The sequence below is a fragment of the Eurytemora carolleeae genome, unplaced genomic scaffold (genome assembly GCF_000591075.1).
Source record: "Eurytemora carolleeae unplaced genomic scaffold, Eaff_2.0 scaffold278, whole genome shotgun sequence".
Lineage (NCBI taxonomy): Eukaryota > Metazoa > Arthropoda > Copepoda > Calanoida > Temoridae > Eurytemora > Eurytemora carolleeae.
In genome coordinates, this window is record NW_019396399.1 from 104,245 (window position 1) to 119,729 (window position 15,485).

At 31.3% G+C, this 15,485-nt stretch overlaps 1 protein-coding gene across 1 annotated transcript in view; it reads right to left on the minus strand.

The window, feature by feature from the left end:
• Positions 1-2,961: 2,961 nt before the first annotated feature.
• The window catches only part of LOC111702467 (corticotropin-releasing factor receptor 2), a 32,731-nt gene continuing 20,207 nt past the window's right edge, over positions 2,962-15,485 (minus strand). The window contains exons 8-13 of the mRNA XM_023474164.1: positions 14,036-14,116; positions 11,515-11,732; positions 11,228-11,374; positions 7,224-7,339; positions 5,827-5,891; positions 2,962-3,638 (exon numbers count right to left, since the gene is read on the minus strand). Of these exons, the coding sequence (XP_023329932.1) occupies positions 3,571-3,638; positions 5,827-5,891; positions 7,224-7,339; positions 11,228-11,374; positions 11,515-11,732; positions 14,036-14,116 (695 nt within the window). The 3' untranslated portion in view covers positions 2,962-3,570. The remainder of the gene's footprint in view (positions 3,639-5,826; positions 5,892-7,223; positions 7,340-11,227; positions 11,375-11,514; positions 11,733-14,035; positions 14,117-15,485) is intronic.

Here is a 15,485-nt window from a genome sequence, read left to right on the forward strand (position 1 = left end):
TATTATTATTATCAATATTATTATTATTATTATTATTATTATTTAAGTTATATAAGTGTAAAAAAACATTTTTAATTTTTTTATACTTTTATTAAATTTAAAATTTTTACATTTTACATTAAAACAGACTATTATCTTGATCTCCATAATTTATTCTCAAAATCAGATCTTTTTATATATAGTTTATGTAAAAAGTAAAAAAATTTCCATTGAAAAAAAAACTAATTTGGGTTAATAATTAGAACTTCGAAATTTATAAAATTAAGCCAATTCCCAGTATCTCACATTTTCATAACATTTTTCAGATATTAATTATTCTTGGGAAATTTAATCTAAATAGTTTTTTTTAAATATGAAAGCTTTTCATAGATGAACATTTCCAAGAAACTTTTTAACCCCCGAAAGCTTAATTGCACGTGAGTGGGTCGGGGTTAGGTTAAAAACCTTGCCAGGTTCTAACATTTCATAACTGTTTTCTGTAAAAGTTTGTTTTTTTAACTAGACAAATGTTTACGCTAAGATGGATTTGTGTGGCCCCGGCTCACCCTAAACTAAGCTTTCGGTTCGTACTGTAAGTGAACATTCTGACCGAATAAATAGTTGGTTTTAGTGGAGAGTTCGCTTTAAAAGTCATAAAAACTTTAAAATTTTCAAAAAACAAACTGAATTAGAATTGGGAGGAAGGATTTTGAAGAACTCTGAACATGAAATCAATTATTAGATTATTTCCAGATAAAATCAATTAATCAAAATATTTTGACTGATATATTGAAAACTTGAAATTTAAAATAGAATTGGATTCTTCAGATCAGACAATTCAAAGATAAATGAGCCGTTTTATTTTTATTTGTTTTTTAATCATTATTTTGCACCCCTTCTTGCAGTACATTGTGAAGAAGTTTAGCTATCAAATGGACATATTCAGAATCATTATATATATATATATATAGGTGGGTTCCCTTAAGCTAGTTAATAATATTCTTAAAGAGATGATCAACGTAATTTTAACATTATGTAATTTGAGAATAACAGTTTTGCACTCAATACATTCATATTGAAGTTCAATTTAAAGTCAGGACGCACTTCGAAGAAGAAAAAGATTTCTTTTGATATGAAAACTATCAATTCTGAAATATTAGAAATTTCAAAGGTTTACACCATTAGGATACTAAGATAAAGAAAATTAAATTTGTTACGGTGGACCGCGATGAAAAGTTTTATAAATTAATTCCTTGAAGTCCTTTAATTTATTCACTACAGCTTGCTTAAGAACATTCGGTGCCTGATAATTATCGTTTAAAGGGAAGGGTTACGAAATAAAAACGGGGTTACGAACAATTTAGAAAAATTTTGAAGTGGTTATCATGCGTACCTTTTACCTCTGGAGCATTAATAGTTCCTCCTGATGCAAGCATGGTTCTGCTGAGCAAGCATACAATAATTAATCTAACAAGAGTTCAACATATTTTGCATAATTTTGCAAAAACAACAAAGTATTTCAATGCAGATAAAAAACAAATAAATAATTTTAATGGGGGCGGCACAACGTCTGCTAGGGGGTGCACACAAATGTGCGACACTTAAAAGTCAGCCCAGTCTTGAAAATTGAAACTAAAATTAGCAGTCTGGATCTATGTGTGAGGATCCTAATCTCCTCTTGAAAATTGCTGCTCATCCCTTTAAGATTCCCTGGACAGTAATAAAATGATCTGGTTACAGTAACGAACCATTCCCCTGTTTATACTCAATCAAAAATTAATCGATTCCCATGGATTGAGATTCGGTGTAAATGAAAAGAATAAAATTGTCCGAATAATTTGCAAATGCAATAGTTAGAAACCTTTTTAGCAAAGATATTGAGTCTTTGCAACCTGATGGCGTAAACCTTTGATATTTTAAAGATGCAAAGATAAACTGCTTAGAAAATCTTGAAATAGACATTGATAATTTAATGTGGATGGTTTTATATTTTATAAGTTACTATTCGCGCTTGGTATCAAATCATGATTTTAGCTGAAGTCCCCGGCGTTGCCCGTGAAATTTCAAAAATTCTTCAAAAATGTTATCCTTTGTCACCCTTGGTTTCTCTCAAAAAGATGTCCGCCAATTTTGGCCAGCTACAGTGAATATATATGCAAAATATATAGATANGGGGGGTACAGTGACCATTAAGATTATATTTTTACCTTTTTTATTGCCTGGATACTTTTCCGGATTAAAGTCTGAAATAAAATAACCTTCTTCTTTTCAACCTCAGATCTGTTCATGAAATACGATCAAATTAATCAAGTTATTTCTCACAATTTTTTATTTATCTATTTATTTATTTTCGTTTGTGGGTTTTCTGCAAAAGCGACTTGCGCATTTCATGATTCAGAAACAATGGAGAAATCATCAGAATTGTGTTTGGTCATCCATGTAATTAAGAACAATATTTTCTAAACATGTTTGGTTATCTATGTAATTAAGAACAATATTTTCTAAACATGTTTGGTCATCTATGTAATTAAGAACAATATATTCTAAGCATGTTTGGTTATCTATGTAATTAAGAACAATATATTCTAAACATCGTTGGTCATCTCTGTAATTAAGAACAATATTTTCTAAACATGTTTGGTCATTTATGTAATTAAGAACAATTAAATTCTGATATTTTGTAGAGTGGCATGTCCGATTCGTAAGAGAACCCTTCAATCCTTTGATTGATCAAGAATGCTTATTTCTCGCTTGTAATTGTTTACTTTCCAGAAGTCACAGAAATTTCATATTTTCGTAAGTTGTTGGACAGAGTTTTATTCGCTTTTTGATGAAAGATATATGTGAAAGTCAGCTGATATCTTGGAGTTCTCTCTGTCGTCTAAGACCAGTGAAAGGTTTAAAGAGGACCGTTTTAAATCAGGCATTCTCCTCTTTGTATGGAGGGTCAATTGAAATTACGATTTAAGTTGAGAACATAGATATAATTTTTTGTATATTTTTTAAGAAGGTAACGATAATGAACGATTAGGAACAGTTAGGAACAGTTAGGAACAGTTAGGAACAGTTAGGAACAGTTAGGAACAATGAGGAACAATTAGGGACATTAAGGAAAATTCGGGACAATAAGGAACAATTAGGAACAAATGGAAACAAATTAAAGAAACATTTAAAGACAATTAAGAACAATTGGGAACAATAAGGGACAGTTAGAAACAATTAGGGACGATAAGGAATAATTAGGAACATTTAGGAACAATTAAGAATGATTGGGAACAATTAGGAACAGTGAGAAACAATTAGGAACAATTAGGAACATTTAGGGACAATTAAGAACGATTGGGAACAATTAGGAACTGTTAAAAACAATTAGGAACATTTAGGGACAATTTAGAATGGTGGTGGTGTATACTGTAAACAGTAAACACTGTACTTGTACAGTTTCCAAAGTACAGCGTGAAGTGTACAGTTTACATCAGACTATTTACACGGTTCTTAATACTTTAGACAGTACATCAAGTACATTTTGGAGTTTTCTGTGTACTATTTCCGGTAATCAGAGTACAGAGTACTCCGAACTTGTGTGTTAAACTAATGATTGATTAGTTCCACTGTGGTTGAAAATTTACTCTCCATTTCCAATCTCTGAACGCATCCACCTATATACATAGCAATTACAGGGTGTCTCAAAATAATGATTACACTCTACCAAGAGTGCACATTTTATGCATTACAGAGGAACCTAGACAGAATTATGCAGGATTTTGGGGGTTCTCTAGGGGGATTCTAAAATACAAATATAATGATCGAATATACAATAAATGTGTAGGACCCTATAGAAAACAAATTAGACAAGGAAAATGTTTTCACAAGGTGTCCTAAAAAAATATATATATTTAGCAGGATATTTTTAAAAGTAAAATAAACCAATAAGGTTGTATCAAATTATGAATATTGAATAAACCCTGAATTCCTAATCCGATCCTTTACCATGTATTTGCAAAGAAAATTTCTTTAGATTAAAAAGAATTTGTTTGATATTTTATCTTCATTTATCCTAATACTGACATATAAACATATTCATAAAGAGAAGAAATCTCAAAGGGAACTAATAAAAGAGGGATCAAATCAAATAGGGGGGGGGGGGGTAAATTTATTTTCTTCAAAGTTTTTCTTTGAAAATTTTATGTTTGAAGATTAATCTTTCAAACAAATGTAGAATTATAGAAAAGTTTGATATGTTTAAAATACAGAGTTACCCAAAATTTTATGTTTGAAGATTAATCTTTCAAACAAATGTAGAATTATAGAAAAGTTTGGATTTTTTTCTTCTTTAATAATACTGCACCATCACCCTAATTTATCAGGTTGGTCTTACCGGTCACTCCCTTTAATCTACTTCCTGTTTAACTCTGATTTTTTCATCTTTATTTCTTTGCAACCCGACGTCGTAGAACTTTGTAAAATGAAAGGTGGCAAAAATAAAGTGATTGTTAAATTTGAGTTTTAAAAAAAGAATAAATGTCGACATTTTTTACTGGGCAAAATTTAACATCTTTGACCTTACCATTTTAGTTGCAACAAAATTGGGCCTGATCGGTTCAGCCGTTTTCAAATTTTGATATTAGAAAATCGAATATATAATTGGGGTTAATAAAAAAATTTGCCAATTTGTTTCAGCCGTTTGGCCAGAAATAGCTAACATGTATAATTGAGCAATTAAAGAGCTTTATTATATAGAGATAAACGGAAGATATCACTCCCGGCCAGTTATTTATCCTAGGAAATAAATTGTAAAGGATTAAAAAAAGTGGAATTAGTGTGAAACTAACAAGTAGTCGGTGACGTTTCTATTATCTATTATAGGCTAAAATCTATTTTTTTGTGTTTCATCATATTAGTCGGCAGGAAGCGTATGAAAATATATTTGTAAATTTTGTTTTTTTTCTACATATATTTCTCACACCTTTAAATTAGCAGGTCAGGTCCAGACTCCAGATCCAGGTTAGCAAATTGGCAGATTTTTTCAGAAATATGTAGATATTCTTCAAAATTGGCAGTTCTTCTGTCAAATTTGTTTTCTTATTTAAAACCGGTTGAAATTGTTTCTTAGAGAAACACTGATGTGTATGTGTTGTATACAATTCTGGTTTTGATATGGATTCAGTCCAGGTTCAATTCTAATATTGATTCAGTTCTGATTCTAATATTGATGGATTTTAGGTGAAACATTGATTCAACTTAGGTTCGATTCTAATATTGATTCAGCTATTGTGAAATATTGATTCAGTTCTGATTCTAACATTGATGGAGTTTAGGTGAAATATTGATTCAATTCTGATTCTAATATTGATGGAGTTTAGATGAAATATTGATTCAATTCTGATTCTAATATTGATGGAGTTTAGGTAAAATATTGATTCAATTCTGATTCTAATATTGATGGAGTTTAGGTGAAATATTGATGCATTTATGTTCAATAAATTAGACATTTCGTATCCTATAACTGAGAAAAGATATAAAAAAACTTGCAGTGTAAATATAATCATTTGAGGTGCGGTGGAAAGGTTTGAGTAAAGAATTATGAAAATAATCTGGTCTAATGAAACCAGGAGTAAGTTAGCAAGATACAAGAAGGGGTGGAGAGAACTACATCAGGGACGGATACAAGAAGGGGTGGAGAGAACTATATCAGGGACAGATACAAGAAGGGGTGGAGAGAACTATATCAGGGACAGATAAAAAAGGGTGGAGAAAACTATATCAGGGACAGATACAAGAAGGTGGGGGGCAATCAAAGACGTATATTAGGAAGGAGCGGAGGAAGGAAGCTATATGAATATAAACCTGTAATAATTGTTTCATTTGTTGGAAGTTCCAGAAACGCCATACATTCACCTGCAGTAGTGTTCCTAAACATTTTTGACATATGTTTCTATACAAAATATAATGGGACTGATTACTGAACACATACTCTAATTTTCTAACCCTTTTATTATTGAGATATACATGTATAAAATAAAACACGTTTAAACCTAAATAAACCCGACAATAGCTTCCTCATTTTTGATCAGATATAGGTTTTAAGGGTACCGTTATGAATCGGGCATTGCCATCATTGAATGGAGGGTTTACTTGAAATCACGCTAACAGCTAATAGAGTTTCTTTAAACAAATATATCTCAATCTTAACCAAGATGCCTCACTCGTAGTCGGCCATTGTCAAATTTAAACTAGTATTTGGTAAATTGTAAAAGTTTTTAAAAGAAATGACAAGTTTTATATTCTGTGTGTATTTCTGAACCTACGCCCATCCGTCCTACTGCCCATCCGACCTACTAGCACGTAGTTTTACAGCTTAAAGATAGAATTCTGGTCGCAGCGCTTGGCCCCCTAGCCCGTCCTATCCGCAGAGCTCGGCCCAGAAATTCTCTTAACCTAAGCTAACCCTCCAATAATACAAAAATAAACAGCTGTCGTAGGTCGGATGTTGCAGTAGTTCGGATGGGCAATAGGACGGATGGGCAGTAGAGCGGATCAACATTACCTAAATATTTTGCTTGGAATAGGTCTTGTAATCCAATAAAACTTGAAAGAGATATATTCCAATGTTCAAAGTCCAACACTTACTGTTAAGTAGGACATTTTTTTTATTTATTTGGGCCACCAAAATCATGACTAACAATGCATGTATGGAGAGTGTTAAATTTATTTTACTATTTTGCGGGTAAATTTCTTACGTTTTTTTGTCTGTTCTTTTTATCAAATTTAAACTTTTATCTTGGAAAAGGTTGTGTAGAGATAAAGTTGTCTAATCTAATTTTATTCGTCTATATAAAGGATTCTTTGTATTCGATGTATTACCCAAAGTATAAAACAGTCTGCGCAGATCATTACTTGAAAAATGAAAACTTATTTAATCACAACGAACATAAAAACTTACTTTTATCCCCCTAGAATAAAGCGAAAAACATTATTAACTTTTTTCATACTTATTCATTAATTTCAGGATGGAAGGACCTAATTAATGTTTTAATACGAAATCCCGGAATGAATTAATGATATATTTAATCTGATTTCACAAAAACCAATTAATCCAGGAAAAAAAGATTTTAAATCGAGATAGATTAAAGGATAAGATAAAACTCCAACTACGAAAAACAAACAATTTAACCAGGGTTTTTTTTAAACAAAGTGCTAGCAAATAGACTAATCAGTTTTCAATTTAAAAACATATATCTAACCTTCTCCTTGTAGGTTCTGTGAGAGATATTCTGGTTTTAATCCTTCTCAGCATTCGTTTCAGAGCTTCCTGGACTTCAGTGTTGAAGAAACAGTACAGGAAGGAGATCAGGATTCCCTGAATCATTTATTTTAAAATTTTTTATCCAGAAATTTCAGGTTTTTTCTTTTTAAAGAGATCATCAACGTGAATTCAAGGAGCATGAAAGAGGTACATGCCTGATGCACAACTGTACCCTTTGGCCGTGTATTGGATTGACATTTCAGAATAAATCCAAAAGTAATTTACAGAAAACCGCAAAGCTGAAAACCTGAAGGTTTGAGATTAAAAATCAAGGATCAATTCATTAATTTTGTTCGGACAAAGATTTAAAGATTTAAAGCTACCAATGAGAATCAAATACATAACTTTTAAATAGAAATTCAGTTAAAATAATGGTAACAGTCCTTGAGCCATGTTATATCTCATTGTCAGCTGTATAATGTAAACCTGGACTTCTAAAACCTGAGTGTTAAATATCTACCTCATTGAAAGTACTAAAATTATAAATAAGATTTTAAAAGATAGTGGACTATAGGCATACCATTACGCCACAAAATAAGATTTCCAGTCAAGAATAAGTTCCCAAACCAGTGAGAAAGTTTCATACTTTTTTAACAAACAAAAAACTCTTCCGATTCTAGGAACTAGAATGAAATGGTTTAAAAAGTTTGTTTTTACAAAAAAAAACATTATTTATTATTGATGACGCTTTCTTCCAAATCTATTTTCATAAATATTTTTATATGAAAAATACAATATTGTAAATAGAAAAAAGGAAAAGCTAAATAATTAAAATTTTCTACGACCCACTCAACTTAGAATTTCAAAACAAAATTAAGAACATTCCCGTGGATCTCCCGAGTTTCCCAATCAAAATTTAAGAGAAATCGGTTCAAGGGTGAATGAGTACGTTATGATCGTACAAAAAAAAAACAGACAGACTAACAGAGATTACAACTTTTTAAAAATAGCAAGTAAATGAAAACGAAAGAATTTCACTGTTTTCTGGTTCTCTCTGTACACATTGTAAACAGAAATAAAATTCATAAATAAATGGCCTATGATATACTGTTGTCAGTATTTTCTAGACATCTATATAATATAAATATATCTATGGTATTATTATATGTAGATTATATTCTTCCATTGTTTGGTGTGAATAGATATAGCATCACATTAATTCAATAATATTTATCACAAACAAGAGAACTTTCAGGAACATAATAAACTCAATAAGATAAAACCGACCGAAGTATAAAGACAAGGTTTGTGTAATCCAAGGATAGAATGACAGAAAAGTATACTTAGTATAAAGACAAGGTTTGAGTAATCTAAGGATAGAATGACAGAAAAGTATACTTAGTATAAAGACAAGGTTTGTGTAATCTAAGGATAGAATGACAGAAAAGTATACTTAGTATAAAGACAAGGTTTGTGTAATATAAGGATAAAATGACAGAAAAGTATACTTAGTATAAAGACAAGGTTTGCGTAATCTAAGAATAGAATGATATAAAAGTATACATAGTATAAAGACAAGGTGTGCGTAATCTAAGGATTGAAGGACAGAAAAGTATACTTAGTATAAAGACAAGGTTTGTGTAATCTAAGAATAGAATGTTTTAAGAGTATACTAAGTATAAAGACAAGGTTTGTGTAATCGAAGGATAGAATGATATAAAAGTATACTAAGTATAAAGACAAGGTTTGTGTAATCGAAGGATAGAATACTAGAAAATTTTTTTATATTGGGTTTGACCTTAGTACCGAAGATACTACTATACTACTGTGGTATGTAAGTTCTGCCAGACATTTTATCCTCGGCTTATATTCTTCTTGGTTTCAATATCATATTCCAGGGATTCTAGATTATGGATTAGAAATCCAGGGATTAAATCAGGTTTAAACAAGATTTCCCGCTAAATAGTTCAACTTGGTTGTAGCTAGTTACTAGGAAACTGCTCTTAAATGATTTTAATGTGACTTTCTAAATGCAATATATAAAGCATTTATACAATTAGAACAATGTTTTTCGCAATTTAGAATAATATTTATGAAATCAGACAAATGAGTAAAGTATAATTTTAAGCAAAAGTAAAATAAGTTAGAAAGTTCGATATATTCTACTTACAAGTCGATGTTTACGTGTTATCTCTATATAAAGCATTCTACCCCGAGGGATTTAATTTACTCATTAGATGCTCACTTTATTGTTCTCTTATCGACCAAACTATTGCCTAGTAGTTTATTGTACAATTAAAATATACTTACATACATTAAACCAAGTAAAATACACCTACCACCACCATATTATTGTTAATAGAGTAAGCGGAAAATTGCATATGGCTCGCACCTTCTGCTAGAGTGATATTAACTCCAAAAAAGTATAACACCGCCATTTTGTTGTACAGTCACCATACTGCAGGGGTACTTTTATATTTTTATAATCTTTGGGGTTATAATACCTTTCAGAAAAAGTATGTCTTAATCTTCAATCAAATTTTTATTTTCTTTCACCTTAAACACCTTAATTTTCACTTAACAATTTAAATAAAATAAGAACGAATTATCTAAGGATCAGCAACTGTATTGTAGTGCCTTGTGATGTACTGCCCAGAAGATGTGAAAATTTACAAGAAATGTACACTTTAAACTACTGCTCACTGTTCAGGCTCAAAGGAACTTCCAACATTCACACAAGAGGTCTTGTTTTAACCTGTGTAGTTTCCTCTCTGTGAGCCAAGAATTCCGAACCTTGTTTACAATATCTGTCATTGTTTACAGTACACCTACTTTATACAACTCATACAACCCTTATCCTCATTCTGAGCGAGGTAAGGAACACCACACCATTCTTTCGTTCGCAACACAAGTGACGTCACAAATCAACATTATTTCGTCCGACCACACCTTTTTTTCGTCAGGTATTGTTAACATTCTTTTAAAGTACTTTTAATTATTATATTAGAATATTGAGCCACGCCATGTTGTTTATCATGATTTAAAATATTTTATCCTGTTTTTTTTCTATAGAAAAACATCTTTTGAATGTACACTATAGGCATAAAACAATCCATGGGATTTTTATTTCCTAATCCCTCAAGCATATCAAATAACTATGTTCCCTACTAAAAAGAAATTAAGTTTTAGTTGTACATTCTAAAAAATCTCACTATTAACTAAAAGTTCAGGTTAGAGAAGTAATATAAGAAAACGACATAATATTGTGTGGTCTGAATGAAACAGCTTGTTAACAAGAAAAATGAAAATAAAAAGTCGTCTTCATTATATTGATATGATCGCTTACTACTGTATTATGTAATATATCTATTTTTTAAAACTATGTTCTTATTTTAGGCGGATAAGAATAACGAATAAACCTTTCCCTAAATGTGGCTCGACTTACACAATTCTCCAAAATAATGATATTCTACATTACAAATTCATCATTTTTAAAAAATCACTTGTAGTGTGTTAATGTATTGCAACAGAGACAAGTAATTAACAGAATTTATTACAGTTAAAGATATTGGTACTTTTGGTACTCTTGGTACTCTGGGTACTCTTGGTACTCTTGGTACTCTTGGTACTCATAGAAATGATTTCAATGGCATTGCTGCGAATATGAAATGTAATATAGGAGGTTAAAATTGAGTCTTTAGTAATTTTTAAGTTTGTGAAAAAAATGTCACGGATTAACGCAGACGAAAAACAAATGTAAAGATAAAAAGGTACCAAAAGGTTATAAAGCACAAATGCGTTAAAGTACACCTGCAGTATGGAAACATTACAACAAAATGGCGGGTTTTTCTACTTTTTTCTACTTAATTCCACTCTATATTCGTATATTTTTTAATCTCTACGATTGCCGCAGAAGGAAAGAAAAATGTAAATAAATATCAAGTGTTCTGAATTCCAAATTTAATTATATATATAATTAACTACTTTATGTTTCTAGATTACCTGGGATGATTTAAGAACTGTGTTGACCAGCATATAGATAAATTCATGTTCTTTTCTCTTCACAGATTTAGGATTGATAAAGAAGAGAAGGTTGGTAATACCCAGGAGAGGAAACAGTATAAGTGTTGCTCGCACAGCCTTTCGGAACTAGAAGGAACAAATTTATCTTATTATTATATTCTCATATTTAGAATTCTTTATATTTATGGTTTTGACATCAAGGGGGTTTTACACATTTTTTCCTGAACATTTTTCTGTTTAACTAGGTTTATTATTATTCTAACTACCTGGAGCTGCTGTGTAGTGAGGGTTGGTTGGTTCCTCAGCTTGGTGATGATAATCCTGACGATGTTGATAAGGAAGAGAAGGTTGACACTGAGAGCAGTGATCATGGGAACTATCAGGATATAGATGATTGAGTGACTGGAATAATCATCCCAGCACTCCTTCTCACACCTCAGATACATTCCTCCAGACCAGACTCCAGTTATCAGAACTGGTAAAACTAAACACACCAGACTCTAGTAGTCAGAACTGGTAAAACTAAACTTACCAGACTCCAGTTATCAGAACTGGTAAAACTAAACATACCAGATTCCAGTCAGCAGAACTGGTAAATTTTAACAGACCAGACTCCAGTTATCAGAACTGGTAAAACTGAACATACCAGACTCTAGTAATCAGAACTGGTAAAACTAAACATACCAGACATGTGTTTTCAAAACTGGTAAAACTAAACAGACCAAACTCCAGTTATCAGAACTGGTAAAACTAGATAATTCAGACTCCAGTTATCAGTACTGGTAAAACTAAACATACCAGATTCCATGATTCTATGAGAGTTGTCAATTATTGCTTGTAGAAATTGGTTGGGCACCGTTTTTGAGTAGCTCAAGTTAAAATATTATATACCATAGAGAAAGAAAACGGAGATCTGTTGTGAACATCTGAGGGTAAGCTTTAACTCTTCGTTTCCTTTCTCTATGCTATATACTGAGTGTAGTGTAGAAAATATAAAAAATAAACCTGAATTATAACAATTGTTTATCTATTTGAATGTATTGAAATATGCAAGTATATGAGTGAATGCAAATCTCCTGAATACAGAGCTTAAATTTTAAAAAACACCTCTCTTCTCTTTTACACAGCCCCACAGGATTTTAACACTTTATAAAAACTTTACTAAAATATGAGTTATAAATTCTTGAGGTTTTACTTTTTTAATCCGACCACGTTTAAGGCCAATACAATTTATTTGGATTCACAAGTTAAGAAAAGTCTAAGCGTTTTATGGATATATGATCGACAATATAAACTCAATTTTAGGTGACCCTTCAATTGTTGAGCGGCATATCCTTTGAACCTTTTTCCGAGAAAGAATGATGCAGATATTAGGAGTGATCGATTTTGGACTTGAATGTTCTAGATCACGAAAACCTGCCAAAAGCTTTAAAAAGATAAAAAGCATTATATTGGATTATTGTTATTTAGTCTTAATTTATTTTTTTTTTAATGTTTTAAAAATTGAGTTTCGAATCTGAATTTAGCATAGAATTTCCAAGAAAATATGTTGTAACTGAAATTTTTAACAAAATAATATTTGGGTCTATCAGGTCATTTTTGAATTAAGGTTTTTTGGTTGATCGGAAAAGGTTGCATAAGGCTTATGCAGTGTGTTCACTTTGGGTGGTTAGCTGATCTCTAAGAAGATACAAAATTGATCAACCCTAGTAGATTGCCTTCCCTGATACTCTTCATTTAAAAATTGAACAATTAAAAAAATCTGAACCCAAAGTCTTTTTTTTTATCATACTGGCACTTATTTTGGAAAATAATTACTTTAAAGTAAAAATGTATTCAAAACCCCATTATAAAACTTAACTTGTCAGTTTTGTTAAAAAACGTCCAAGTACAAAAAAACCTTTAAAGCCCCCCCCCCTCTGTGTATCTAGTAAGGAATTGGATTTCTTATATAATTGGTATCAAATCAAGAGTCGAGGTTGCATTTCCTTTTCCAGGACAGGATCTAATATATAAACCGTATTGAGAAATTAATATCATTGTTTCCAAGAAAAAGAGAAACATTAATTAATAGAACATTACATTGCCAGTTGAGGCCCTAGCAAGTGAATGAGAAATTAGAGTTCGAGACTTTTCTATTGTTAATCCCTTCAAACACCCCTTAATTTATAGCTCAGTTTTACCAGGATTAAACACTTAATCTATAGCTCAGTTTTACCAGGATTAAACGCTTAATCTATAGCTCAGTTTTACCAGGATTAAACGCTTAATCTATAGCTCAGTTTTACCAGGATTAAACACTTAATCTATAGCTCAGTTTTACAAGGACTAAACGCTTAATCTATAGCTCAGTTTTACAAGGATTAGAGGCTTAATAGCTTCAAATTGAAAGGTTACCATTTAGAATTCAGGTTTTGTAGTTCTCAGATTAACTACAACACACTGGATTTTGCATTAAATTTACATCTAAAGAACGTGATCAGAGTTTTCCAAATTCATGACAGAATTGTTCAAGCATTCATCTTTCGTTTCATGTTAAAGAGACCGATTTTTATCACACACAGGACCAAAGGAATTGATTCCCTGCCACAAACTGAAGTTTTCTTATCCTATATCTTTGCAACTTCACTGTGAAACCTTTTACATTTACAAACTTAGATTATTTGATATAACCGAATTCAAATTTTAAAATATTTCAGATCTACGACATGGGGTTGCAAAGATATAGCGATTAGAAAATAAGAGTTTTTGGTAAGGACTTAAATCCTATGCTAAAAATCATCTTACCCCATCCGACCGTGTTGTATATTTTGAAGGGTGCTGTAGCATCAAATACGTTGGTGGAGAGTCGAGAGTGTAAATACATCCCTGGAGAGTTAACACAAAATACAGTGATAAACACTTCAAAATTGTACGTACGTATGATTATTTATGTACAGGGTGTCAAATTCAATTCGTTAAAATTTGTATTTTGGATTCTTATCCATATATATAACAACATATACGACGAAATTCTGAACTCTATGAGACAAACATCATACTAATCTTCCCTTAGAATTTAAGCATTATTATACTTAGGAATTGAAACAAAAGTAACATTTTCTAGCCCCTATATCTTCTTTTCAACCTGAGCTGAAAACTTTAGAATGGTGGATATCGAGATTAATGCTTGATCCTCCTTTTCTTAATATCAAGAATGACCTAATCTTGTGCTTTTTAAGATTATGTACAGAAACGGGGGGGACTCATTAAATTAAAAAAAACGGTTTTTGATTTTTCTTTCTATATCCAAGAAAGAACGGTTTAAGAAGAAAATCAAAAGTGTGTCCATTGGATACTCAGATTAAGTAATCGGGATTCTAAAGTTTTCAGCTCTGATGATGTATAACTGTGATATTTCAAACTTAGATTATTTAACCTAACAGTATTTATAGTTTGAAATATATTCAAGGTCTACGACATCGGGTTACAAAGATAGAAAATCACAGTTTGTGGCGAAATATCTAAGTCATCACTGAACTCCTATATTTTACTGGAATATCCTATATGAGAGATCCAAGGAGCAAACTCAACCCCTGATTATTTTAACTACAACTGTTCCCGGCTTAAGTACATCAAATAAAACCTTGGCGTTCTACATTTATAAATGTAAATGTTTCAGGGGACATTAGTTTCAAAACATGGTTAGGCCCAACGAAAGCAAAAATGTGCGATTTCTTTCGCAAAAATTGCGCAAAAGTTTTGCAAATGGAAACCCTAGTTTTTCGCGAAAATTTGTTCACTCTTCAAAATTATTCTATAATATTTGCATTGTTTACGAAATTACGACGTTAATTAGAGTATATTTTGCGCATTTCAAATACATCAATTATGTTAATTATTTTACATAATTGTTAAATATTTCAATTGACTTTGCAAAGTGCACAAAGAGGAGGAGTAAAGTTATATAACTAAGAAGAGGGGAAACAAGGTTGTTAACATTTCACTGTGACGTATCAAGATAGCTCTATAGTTGTATTGTAAACAAAGGACAAAAAGTAAATAATGATTATCAAGGCCCGGCCCTACAGCCCTGCCCAAAAATAATGTGTTTTTTGTTAACAAGTTTTCAAAAAAAATTAAATAGAACTGTCCTAGTGCGTCATAATAACATCTCAACAAACCCTACTCCCCCTCTAGTTCTAAAACTCCATGATTTCTCTGCATAAGGAAGACGTTCATTTTTCTAGTGCGACTT